Source organism: Halichoeres trimaculatus, unplaced genomic scaffold (assembly GCF_033239565.1).
Source record: "Halichoeres trimaculatus isolate MK-OKI-2021-1 unplaced genomic scaffold, fHalTri1.1 fHalTri1_scaffold_9, whole genome shotgun sequence".
Lineage (NCBI taxonomy): Eukaryota > Metazoa > Chordata > Actinopteri > Labriformes > Labridae > Halichoeres > Halichoeres trimaculatus.
This window is the reverse complement of record NW_027437188.1, coordinates 22,043,239-22,056,119: the sequence shown is the minus strand read 5'-3', so window position 1 is coordinate 22,056,119 and position 12,881 is coordinate 22,043,239. Positions and strand designations below refer to the sequence as shown.

Genomic DNA, 12,881 nt, shown 5'->3' with positions numbered 1-12,881 from the left:
CAACACACATTTGTTTTATGTTCCCAAGCAGTTTGTGGGGGATTGTTATAACTTCTTTTGTTTCTCCAAGAGAAAAACAAAAATAAACACAAACACATGCGGTTGGATCTCCATAAACATCAAAACTTCAAATCCAGACTGACACCAAATAGTTTTACTCTCCCAGATGCTTTTTTTAAAATAAGATAATGATAAATCATTAAATACAATATCAAGATCACATACAACCTAAATGACTTACAAATGACTAAAAAACAATATTGACTACTAAGAAGTGTTGGCCCATAAAAGTGCTACAAATAAAAGCTTTGGGAGTTCAACTATAGTTTTCAGTAGCTTGCTGTTTGCCATTGAGCTAGTGTCCATACAAGCTATTTAACCACAACAAAGATTATACACAAAGGAGAGTTCTGTTGCTCATTATGTACAATTTTTAGTTAAATTCAGAAAGAAAGAAAGAAAGAAAGAAAGAAAGAAAGAAAGAAAGAAAGAAAGACAGAAAGAAAGAAAGAAAGAAAGAAAGAAAGAAAGAAAGAAAGAAAGAAAGAAAGAAAGAAAGAAAGAAAGAAAAAACAATTTCCATGGGTATGTGATGGTGATAACACTGTCTGATGCTTCAGTTGATGCTAACTATGTCCCGGTGAATGCAGGTGAATGTGTACAAGGGCACACACATACAAATAATTTAAAGATGAAAATAACTAACTCCTATTCAGATAAGATGGAGTATTGTGTTGTTGTTGTTTTTTTAAAAATGTCCCTCTAGTATCTCTGCAGTAGCTATACATAATTAATAGCTTAATACCTACTTTTCTCACACTGAGGCTTTTTTTGTTTGTTTCTTTTCCTTTTCTTTTCTTTTTTTAAAAGACATTTTAGTCTATGTGTGAAATGCTTAATTTCTGAATCAGAATCAGACTTATTAACATAGCAGTAAGAGTTTAGCATGACAGTACAAAATTAGCTGCTGTCTTTAAGGCTCCCTGCTTCACAGATCCACTTCCCTATGAATGAGCCATAAGAAGACCTTGGTGTTTGAGGCCCGAGTCACCAATAAGAAGATCTTTATGCCATGATGACATAATTTCAGCAAGACAGATTCAAGGATTTCTTAAAAAAAAGAACTTTGCACATTTAGTATGAACATCCAGAATTGTTACTTTATATCCATGTTTAAAATGTTAGAAAGCAGACTACCCCCTGCTTTAGTCTCTGCTAGCTGTCAACAGCTTACTTTATAAAATTGAAGGAGGAAGACATGGCGATAATTCAGGAAATCTAGACAAGTTAAAAATTAGATTTAGCATCAGAGGGTTTGTGAAACCACCTCTCTTTTTAAGGCTTAATAAAGTTGCAATTTTTTGGTCAGTCCATACAGAAAACACAAACCTTTTCTACCCATGTATGACTGACAGGCACACGTTCAAGAAGTTCTTTGTAACATGTACAAACTGAGAATAGTTTAGCTTTAAATGGACAAATGTAATATTAAGTTACTTAGTAGCTAAACAAAATGTATCAAGCTCAGTTAATCCAGTTGTTCAACTTTCTCTATTAGATGAAACAATAATTATGATAATATAATGACTAATGAAACAAAACTATTACTTTGACTTGAACTGGTCTAATTAAGTAATTAGCTTTGGAGATTGTGATAAAACTGATGAGTCACTTCTGGTTTAGCTAGTCAGTTTAGCCTTTGAGACCATGAAAAATGTAAAGTATTTAAAATTCAAGCTCCTAGTTCTCCTCATTTATGATTCTTACACATGGTTCAACAAAAATAGACACATTCAATAGTTGTTAACCACTGACACAAGGTAGCATGATTTAGTACAGCTGTGTTTAAAGGCCATCAAAGCCAATGATTTCCCAATCTGAGAAGAGAAATAAAAACAGAACTGAAGAAAAAACTCCAGGCTTGTAAAACCTTACACTTCTTGGATTGAAAGAAGAACAAAAGACCTCCTCTGACTCTGAAAGAATGTGGCTGATTGATGGGGGGACAGGAAAGACAGCAAGAGCCAGGCTGCGCTCCCAAAGTTTAGGCACACCTCGTAATAAGGATGGAGGAATGCGGTTGCTGCACAGTTCAGGCATGTTTCACTGGTTAACCTGCTTGTGAATTTGCTAAATCATAACTTGTTGCTGAAACTACCAAAAAAGGTAGGACTTGACTTTATAAAGTAACAAGGCAGGTATTCAGGATGTCAAGTCCAACTCAGAAAAGAAGAAGTCAAGTTAACCTTGGGTGAAGCCAGGTGGGCACAATGACCTCACAAGGATGAGTACAAGGAGTTTAAGAATACTAGTTTTTCAGGGCTGATACCAATTATTTACCAATTTGTAATCTATACTTTTTAGTCAAAAAAGTAATCAATCAAAGCTATTACTGATATCTGGGACCAATATGCACTATGGAAACGTCATTAAAACTTAATGCCAAAATGTAGAATTTGAGTTTATTACTCTGACAGTGGGCTTTATTTCAACTCTTTTACAAATGTAGAAACTTTCCAAGTCATGTAAAGCTCAGTTTGTGTTTAATTGTGCAGAGAAAGAAACATTTAGTCTTGAATCCAGGCCCTGAACACATCTCTGGTGTAAAACCTTAAAAGTAGGACAATAAGCAGGAGCTTTGGAAATAATAAAAAAAAAAGTTGATGAAAGACAGAAGTAGGTTTTGTTTTTAATTATATTTTCATGAATTCCACAAACTGCAGAATAACTGATAAGGCTCCAAAGAGCAGATCTGGCAGATCTCATGTCTTCCAACAATACAATACACAACCTGGCTCATTCCTTTCCATTACTCGTTAGTCTTAATAACAAAAACTTTGGGAGCCAGTCTCCTCTGGCAGAAGCACATCTGTTTGTGTTTAAGAGATATGTGTTGAAAACTTTAATTTGAAGTTGAATGACTTACTTACAAGTAAGAGAGAATAAAGAGAGAGGAAACACTTCATCGCTCCAGTAACAGGTCAGATCTTTTCTCCGCTCACTAACCTGTTGGGTCTTTTTTTTTTCTTTCACTGTTTGCACAGTCGCTTAGTTTCCCCTGATTGCAGATCAGATTTCTGATCTCCCTGCGTCTTTGGAGCTGTAATCTGACACACTGTTCTACCCTCAACAAGCCTCATAGAGAAATTGCTGTGTGCATTAATGTGTGAGTGCTCTTGCTCAGGGCGCATTAATTGTTTGTGACAACAAGTACATACAGTCGTACACAAACAGTCAGGGAGATTTTGAATCTGATATCTCAACTGATGGAATGTGTGCCAAATAATATCCCTGAGTGCCTCCAGCTCTCATCAAAACTTGATATTTACGGCTGATTGGCTGATTTGGTCCATCTCACTGCACTGTTGCATTTTTTCAACTCAGCTGTTGTAAAACTTCTTGTTTTCCCCTGCACCATGAGCCATACATTAACATACATTTGTATTCCAGCATGTACCTTGGTGTTGAAAGTATAATCTTCCTGAAGTTATGATGCTCACCACAAAACGCTTATCTATTATAGGGTATCATGTGTTGCTTCTTGCGCCAGCTGCCTCATGCCTTGTTACACTCTTCAACAAAGCAAACTTAACTTTGGACCCTTTTTCTAAGTTTCAAAAGTTTTATGAGCTTTGAGTTATTCTCAAGTTGTTAGTTTGATGTTTTTATAGCCCCTGAAAAAGCAAAAACTATCCAGTATTTTGTGAAATAATAATCATCAGACCTATCTTAGAACCCTTTGAGGGGGAACCGAGCCTGGTTTGAGAAGCACTGCTTTGAATGTGGTGCAAAATGTCACCCATTAGTATTATTTAACTTTATGAGCATCATTTTGCTCAATGCTTCAGTGTCTCAGAGTATGAGTGATACATGCTGATAGTTTGTCTCCTGAGCATTGATTTTGATGTACATTTTGATTTGATTTTTGATTTGGTAATTTTCTGAAGTGCACCCCCCACCACATAACCAACACAGAAAGACAAACAAATAAATGATAAAGGCAGACCAAAATGGAGCAAAGCAGGACCACCACCAAACTTCTAATGGCTAGAGTGCTCCGTCAGCACGTTTCTGAAACAGCAGTAACACCAAATAAAAGGTCTCCTTGCTCATAACTTGAATTTATTACAGGACTGGTGGATTAGGCTGCATTACAGCACACTGCTCTGGGGGTTGTTCCTCTTGATGTACTTTGATAAAATATGTGATATAAAGTGATCCGTCAGGTCGTAAGTCCAGAAACGCAATATAGAATAATTCCCATCAGGGGGTAAAGGAGCCAGAGTGAGAGTTTTGCAATCCTGCTACAATCAAGCGCAAATGCATCCAAGTGTGTGTGTGGCGTGTGTGTGTGTGTGTGTGTGTGTGTGTGTGTGTGTGTGTGTGTGTGTGTGTGTGTGTGTGTGTGTGTGTGTGTGTGTGTGTGTGTGTGTGTGTGTGTGTGTGTGTGTGTGTGTGTGTGTGTAGGGTACAAACATGAAACCCACAGGAGGTACTCTCCACTGCCATCACCAGGAGGCCTCTGTGGAGGCATTTCCCAGAAAAACACGGGTTATTTTCCAAATAGTTCCAATGTGAAGAAAGACAGGACACTGAGGTCTGAACAGCTCTGTGTTTGTGTGTGTGTGTGTGTGTGTGTGTTTGTGTGTGTGTGTACTTGTGCCTTCTCTGGAGCTGGGTTGGCAGGTTCTTCTACATAAAGATCGAGCAGTTAAAAAGCTGTATTATTCTTTCCAGGACCATCATCTGTGCATAAGTGTGTGTTTGTGAGTATTTATCTCTTTATGTGTATGTGTAGCAAAGGGGCATGCGTCATTTAAAAAGAGTCATGTAATATTTTATGTTCTTAATTCCGCTAAATTGTGGTTAAACCCCCTTAAATGGACCCAGAGGGGAAGAGAGAGCAGGAGCCCACCCTGTCCAACTGTCATCTTCATCACTCTGCACACATACATAACAAACTGTAATGTGTGACCTCATCATTACTCAGTGATGCGTGGGCAATCACCTATTGCTAAATAAGTTCATATAATTATCTTGTGCCAAATTCTCATTTGTCTGGCTTGCTTCACGTGTGACCTTGGCACTTTTTATTCTTAGCCCTGGCTGCTGCCTGGCATAAATGTAAAAAAGAAAAAAAAACACAATTTTTTTAAACCACCCTTCAATCATCAGCACCTTATTTTTACAAAAAGTGTAAGTGTCAGCCTGAGATAGTGTATTTTGAAAGGATAAGATCGATGTTTAAATCCATTGTGTGTCTGCTAAAACTGTTGAGCTGAGCACTTAACTCATGATTCAGCTAAAAAGAGTCTTGTGGGAAAATTTACAATGAAAGCCCTTCACAAAACTTATATCAGTAAAGGTAGCAGTCCTTGTGCTAATGAGTGCTCCATCAAATAGGCAGATTTAAAGCTAGGCTAGCTCTCTCACATGGGTGAAGTTAAATACTTTCTCTCATGAATCACATTAAAGGGTGTCATATGACCTCTTTAAAACTGTATTTTCTTTTCAATATTAGGCTAAAGCAAACAAAGCTGTCCCTTATAGGCTCCCTTACTGCAATTTGTGTTTGCCCTGTTTACGTCAAAAGACAAAACTCTCTGATAGGTGTTTCTTAAGGTCGGATGCTCTAATTGGACCCTGATATAGGTGTATGACAGCAGCAAAAAGCCTGGATCAGTCCGTCCTGTCCAGTACTTAAGTGTGTGTGTTTAAAACTTGGCAGAAAAACAGAGAACTAGTCATGTGGCAATAAAGTGGATTCCATCCCTCATTAAAATAATCACTCCTTCCTGTTTCAGTGTGTGACTTTTGTAAAGCCATGAGAGAAAGCGCTCAATACAAAGAAGACTCCAGGTCCAATTACAGTTTTATTTCCATGACATTATTACTCAAATGGCAGATGTCAGTAGATCTGTATAGGTCTCTATTTTCCCACAATGTACCAGTAGTAGAGACATCTGGTGCATTATGCTAATGACACGCACAGGAGAAACAACATTTATATTCTTATTATGAATTATCTATGGAAGAAAATACATTTTTTCAACTGATAGAGGTTTTCTTGCCCAAACCCAGGTGTGTTTACACTTGTTCCATTGTTTCAGTGACTTTTAATGCCATAGTGCTGCCTCAAATATTTACCTTCTTAAACACCTTAAAGAGGGGTTATGCAGTCCCTCTGATGCCACTGTAGCTTCTTAAAGTGGTGTTTTAGAAAACTCAAATTTCAGCTTTTGCCTGAAGTGCTTAATTTTAGTTGCTGTTCCCTTAAGGCTTCCTGCCTTCCCTCTAAATACCTGTCAGAGACAGAACAATGGGCTGACCTTGGTGTTTGAGGCCCTCCCTCCTTATATGATGATCTCATCATTTTAGCAAGTCTCGTGGAATTATACAACTTGTTCATTTGTTACAGTTTGAAAATGTGCCCACATTTAGTGAGGAAATCCACCATTGTTAGTTTATATTTTTGTAAAAATATGGGAACACCTAAAGCCTCTCTTTAAGTTATGATTAAATTTGTACTTTCAGTTTTTGCATCAACTCTAAATAAGTACGGCAGAAAGATGGCCCCTCTTTTCATTTGTGTGCACAATTGTGTGTTTGTATGTGCCTTTGTACCTCACTTATGATACCCACGGCACCATGGATCTTGGCCACGTGACCCAGGAGAGCAGGACATCGCTGTCCAACAATCCTCAGAGTTGGCAAAAAGCCGACCAGTGAGGACGGGCTGGCCTGTGACACATCCACGAGCGCGCCCAGCAGGGCCTCAGTCAGGGATTGGTCTCCTAGGTGGCTGACTAATGCAGGCACTTGAGGGCTCAACATCTGTAGGAGTAGGAGGAAACACAGATAGAGAGCATTGTTCATTATTTGTGATTAAAGCAGAAACCCTGTCAGCACTCAGTAGCAATCACCCGCAGAGTAGGGCTTGATGTGTCTATAATGAAGGCTGGAGGTGAGAGAAGTGACCTTGGACTGGGATGAAGGGACTGGTGACTAATAATACACAAAAGCTTAACAGTAGGACTGTGTGGAGTGAATGAACAGTTCCCCCTCATTATCCAGGCTGCACGAGACTGGATCTGACTAACAATGCCAAATATTTCCAACCCTTGTGCTTCCACTTAATGAGTCTGAATAATTACAATCAGTAAAAGTTATGCAATTACAAGCGTTCATCTTTTTGTCATTTGTGATCTTTTTGTTCAACACTAAGTCACTTCCAGTAAGATTTGTGATGCTGGTTCTTTGGTAACTATTATGAGCACACACAATCACAATAGAAATATTTTATGCATCTGTGCGGGGGGTGGAGATCAGAATGACTCCAGATGACTGCTTTCATCTCCCCAGTGCTTCACATGTGACTGAGTCTGTCCATGTTTAGCCCCATGTGCTCTGTTTGCTGGTATGTGGTACTTTCCCCTCATGTTAAACATCAGGAGCTCTGCTCCAGAGGCATATGACGGATTAAGGGAATTCCTACTGAGAAATGTTTGCTTCACATTCCCTGCTCCATTTCTCCACTTCTAACTATGATCCAATGGCTTTTTTCATACCTGAAAGAACAATGAACTGGATATGGACCAGTTAAGAAGTAAAAGTTCTAATTAAGCTTGACTCATGGCAAAAACATCCTTCATTTCTACGCAAAGCCAAGTTAAATTCAAACAGCCTAACAGGGAGAGGTAAAGTTTAAGAGTTGTTGGATTGTACTTAAAGCTCATTAACTCCTTGCCAATAGAAGGGAGTCACAAAAGAAGCGCCTACAAATTCATATTTCAAATATATGATTAATAGAATAATGACGTTCAAAATACTTATATATAATCACTCACAAGTGGATGCTGCTCAGCAACCATCTGAATGAGTCTGATCAGGTGCTGTTGCTCCGGGGACTCCAGCTGTGACATCATCCCGGTGAGGTTGCCCAGGTGGCCGTGGATGGTATCTGGCTGTCTGGGGTAGACTGAGGGAAGCACTCGTAACAGCATGTGGTTACCTGTGGAGGATGGAGAAAGATGGAGGGGTCTTTATGAGGCCTTTACCCAACTTCAACACTGTGAAAGACAACTTTTATATGATACACAACATAGATTTTGGATACCCAAGGGTGTCTCTGTAAAAAAGGAAGGTTTGGGTTTTTTTTGCCATTGTAACTTGCTACAAATGTTTTTACCCATGATGGGTTAAGGTGAGATAGGACTCCTTATCTTGTCTTAATGTTGGGTCTGTGGTAATAATATAGCAGTAGCAGGTCTAGACTTATACATTTTTTCAGAGAAGTATCTTGGGAAAACCTCTGTCATGATATGGAGCTGTACAAATAAAGATTTATTGAGTGATCCAACAAAACAGTTATTAGACAGGGTAAAAAGGTTCCAGGTCTTGGTCTAAACTAGGAAGTACATTAATCCAATTCTGTATAATGTGTCTAAAATGTAAGAATAAAGAGATCATTTGATTAAAACAAAAAAAGCAACTGGTCTTTTCTTCCTATTCAAAAGAAGAAAACATTTTAATTTTAATACATTTTAATACTTAAGGCCGTAAATTGATTTGAAAATTATTTTTGGATTTAAAATTAGGGTCTTGATTCAAATACTTTAGATGTTCATCTACTTTTATTCCACCCCTTGCTAGGTTTGTATTTAACATTTTATCCAGGTAACACCACTAGAAGTGGTTGATTCAAAGATGGAATTAGTCAGACCTATCTTTGTGGTGTCAGCTACAGACTGAGCCAAGCATCAAGCACCAGCCATAAGAAATGAAGCCTACGAAGAAGTGCTACAGTCTGCAGTTCTTCGCTTTTCTTCACAGAAAGACCATCAACCATGCACACACCAAGTCAAAACTAGTGCTTTAAAAACCATCGTTTGTATTGTGAAATGCATTTTTGCTATGCTGTCTAACTTTTTGGCACAAAATGCTGTTTCCTAAAATCATCTGCCCCCATCAACCATGGATTATATATGAAAATGATAATTCTTAATTTTGGACAGCATTCTGCAAACCCCACTTTGAGAAACACTGCCCTGATGTGTCAATCATAGAACTGCATATCTCCTCTCTGTATAACGCTTTACAGACCACAACAGCACAACAATTTTTAAACAACTAAACTCAACTCTTGTTCCTAAACTGTTTGAAGACTGGAATGGTTATTTGATATACTGGGGAAGACCTAAGTATCTCAAACACATACACAGTCAGACCACATTGTTGACTTACTGTGGTTTTCTCATTGCTCAAGCGCCAACAGAATCACAGTCGAACAAATACAAAGTTTAATGACGTCTTTTTTTTTTCTGATAAATGTAGAAACTGCCAAAACTTAAGCAGCATGACTTTAAGAGGGGAAAACCAGAGTAGAAATAGATGGTGCTGCATAAACAAACTCTTACAGATTTAACTAGGACAGAACAACTTTTTGTTGGTGCCAAAGTAAGAAAATGAGACCTAAGTTTTGTTAGACGTCTACTTTCTTGAAGCTATTTGTGTAACTCCACATTTGCCCCTCCCACCCCCCACAAACCAACATCTGTGTTCATGAAATTAATTTCTCCATTTGATGTCAACATTCCAAGTATGGCGTCAAAGCACGTACAGAGAAAGTCAAAGGGCATCTGGAAATCAGCAGCAATTCAGCAAAACCCCCGACCTTACCCAACAGCCTCAGACGTGCATATGAATCATTTTTTGATGATTCACGTTTCTGAACAAAGACTCTTGTTCTCAAAAGGTAGGTTGATAACAGCTGACATTTCAAGAAGCCAAACAATGGCTTTTCTATTCTTTGATAAAAACCAAACAACAGAAAACATATTGTAAGTTTATATACAGTGCTTAACAAATTTTAAGACCACCTGCCATAAAAAAGAGGAAACCATAAAGCATCATGAAGTGCTTTAAGCAGCTTCCTCCCACAGTTCGAAAACATACTCATCAGGTTAAATAGGTGATTCTAAAATGCCCGTGTTAGTGTGCGCATGAAACCCTTGTCTGTTTCTGTGTGTCAGTGTCTGGTGATCAGTCCAGGGTGTACCCTCCACCTCTCACCCAAAGACAGCTGGGATAAGCTCCAGCTAAGGATGGGAATTGATAAGTTTTGTCAATACGATGCTATTATCGATAGTGCTTATCAATCTGATTCTTTATCAAGTCCCTTATCAATTCCTGTTGTGAATTTTCTTGGTACAAAACGTAGCTTTACAGGTTTTCTGTGTCAACAACATTTAATTGAGTTTATACTGTAAGTGAACTTAATGTAATTGGTCCCTGAGTCTGGATATTTCTGGGCATAATTATACAGAAACAGGTAAAAATTGTGCACAATGTGACGTTGATGTACTGTGTTGTAATATATTAATAATTCAAGTAGGCCATCTAGGGTCTCAAAGTGGTTATAGCAATGGTTTAAGTTGTTTGGAAGCTTTCTGTAGTTATGAAGTCAGCCATGAGCCTTTTAATTGCCTGTTAGCTTTTGACATTTGAAATTCTCAATTTTTTTTAACAAAGAGTTGATGTGATATGTTTCTGTGATGAAAGTTGAAATCCTATTCTGAAGCTGAAGTCATACTGATGTATGCTTACTGCTAGCATATCAATGCAGTTTCCCATATACGTTAGCATCCAGCTTGCGCTATTTTGTTATTTTTGGTAAATAAGGTGATTTATACCATTTCAAATGTACCCAACATGAATCTCCTGAGAGAGAATAATGTACATTTCTTTATGAAGTCAGTTCTTCAGTAAAACTTCAAGCTGAAAATCCTGAATCAGAGTTTTCTTGGGAAACGTTATCTAACTGCTAAGCTAAGATAGCTGCAGCAGACTAGTTTACGTAAGCCCCAGTGGCTCCGGCACAATGTTAAGAATTGATCAGGGAATCGTTAAGCACAAAAGCTAACGATATCGATGGATTGAAACATTTCTTATCGAGTCTCAACAGGTTTTCGATTCCCATCCCTAGCTCCAGCCAACCCTTGTCCCTGAAGAAAATAAGCAGAAGAAGAAGAAGATGAACATGTTTCCCAACAAAGCAAAGCTTGGAAGAAATAAATGAACTCCGCAGATTTTTAGTTATAACTCAAAGTAATTGATAGAGCAAATAAAAAAGTTAAGACACCAAATTATGCATTTAGGTAGTTTAGAGTGGGTTCAGGCAAAAGCAATAGGACAGCAAAGACATGGGATTCATCAATCAATTGAATATTTTCAAACATCAAAAAATCATTGTAATACATGCAGATACTGTACATTTTGTCCCGACCAAGATGGTTGATAATCAGTTGCCAGCACAAACATTTCACATTAAATTCTGACATAAGTATGTCTAAGTATTTCTAATCTTACCAGGATTTTGTATTTTTATGTGTTCTATATTTTACACAGCTGTAATCCTATGAAACTTCAATAAATCCCACAGCAGGATCTAAAAAATGTTATAAATACAGGAATAACCCTGGTACAGATACTTGAGCAGTGGAAAGAACTGACTGTCCTGTAAACTCTGTGTAAAGGCAGAGGACAAGAAAAGGGTCATCAGCTGTCTCCTATCTTTCCTTAAATCATAGCTCATACTGTATAACATCGCTGAGACACACCCATCTCTGCTCTAATACACACAAATCACCAAAAGATAAGACAGATACAGTCCATGCACAGGAGACAAGAGCAAGCAATACCTGTAGAGCTGAGGTTTGAGTTTTCGACACGGCATGGCAAGGCATGTTTGTTTATATACAGCACATTTCAGCAACAATGCGATTCAAAGTGCATCACTAGCATTACAAAATCAATCAAAAGAAAACACAGAAAAGTCAAAAGTTCAGAGGAATTGTGAAAACAATCCATCGCAAAGGCAGATTTTGGATTTATTAATTTCACCTGTTGGAGCACACCCATAGCAACACACAGGCTTCACACGCAGCTTACAGATCTGCTTGATACTGAAAGTACTTTTGTAGTGATACTTTATTTTGTGTAAAAAAAGTGAGTTTTGCACATTTATATGTGTGTAGGTGTACAGTGACCTAAACGACCTAAATGCCTTCATTCCAGCGAACGCCCAACATGTCCTGATAATAAAATCTCGGTGAACTATCCTTTAACAAACTCTGTTGTTTTTGCACACAAAGGTGACATTTTGAAAGGTTTCTCTCAGCTATTTTCCAAACTGTTCTGTCAAAGCTATTGTTACTGTTCTGTGTAGAGGCAGGCAGCAGAGAACAGGAAGATAAATCACATATCCTACAGGGACAATAACAATATTTTGTCTTTGTGTCCATCACATCAAAATCTATCCATTACCCTTACACCTTTCCCTGTTTGGAATTGCAGGGGGATAGACGCTGTCCTACCTGTCATTGGGCACAAGGAGAGGTACAGCCTGACCATTTATATGTTGATAATAAAAACATGGAGGCAATATGTATGCTAATGACACAATGCAGTATGGGTATGGTGGTAGTTGGATTATTAAAAAGACGATGGTATGGATGTTGGCTCTGGATGAAAAGCCATATCGTGAGAACTATGTATGGCTGAACCAACAATTTTTGTCTTGACCAACTAACACCCGTCACTTAATGTTATAGCTAAACATCCAACAGCTCGTTTGTTTCTGTGCTGTAATTGCAAAAAATCTCAGCTAACAAATGATTCATTTTCACCCTAGTACATGCACTGACATGTGACATATATGAATAAGTCAACTATTATTGACTGCAGCTCTGTGTTGGACAAAGACAGGAACATTCCATCCATATGGATGATGTGCGTGGCATGCCAAAATAAACTCTTAAATACAGAACTCTTATGCAAGGGGGGGTATGGGACCAGAAATGCAGAGCTCAGCACAACGAGTA

The 12,881-nt window shown here is 38.2% G+C and overlaps 1 protein-coding gene across 3 annotated transcripts in view; it reads right to left on the bottom strand.

Moving 5' to 3' along the window:
- The window catches only part of veph1 (ventricular zone expressed PH domain-containing 1), an 84,876-nt gene that overhangs the window by 36,062 nt on the left and 35,933 nt on the right, over window positions 1-12,881 (bottom strand). For all 3 annotated transcript variants that reach the window (XM_074679310.1, XM_074679309.1, XM_074679311.1), the window contains 2 exons: window positions 7,848-8,011; window positions 6,625-6,834 (listed from right to left, as the gene is read on the bottom strand). In XM_074679310.1, the coding sequence (XP_074535411.1) occupies window positions 6,625-6,834; window positions 7,848-8,011 (374 nt within the window). The remainder of the gene's footprint in view (window positions 1-6,624; window positions 6,835-7,847; window positions 8,012-12,881) is intronic.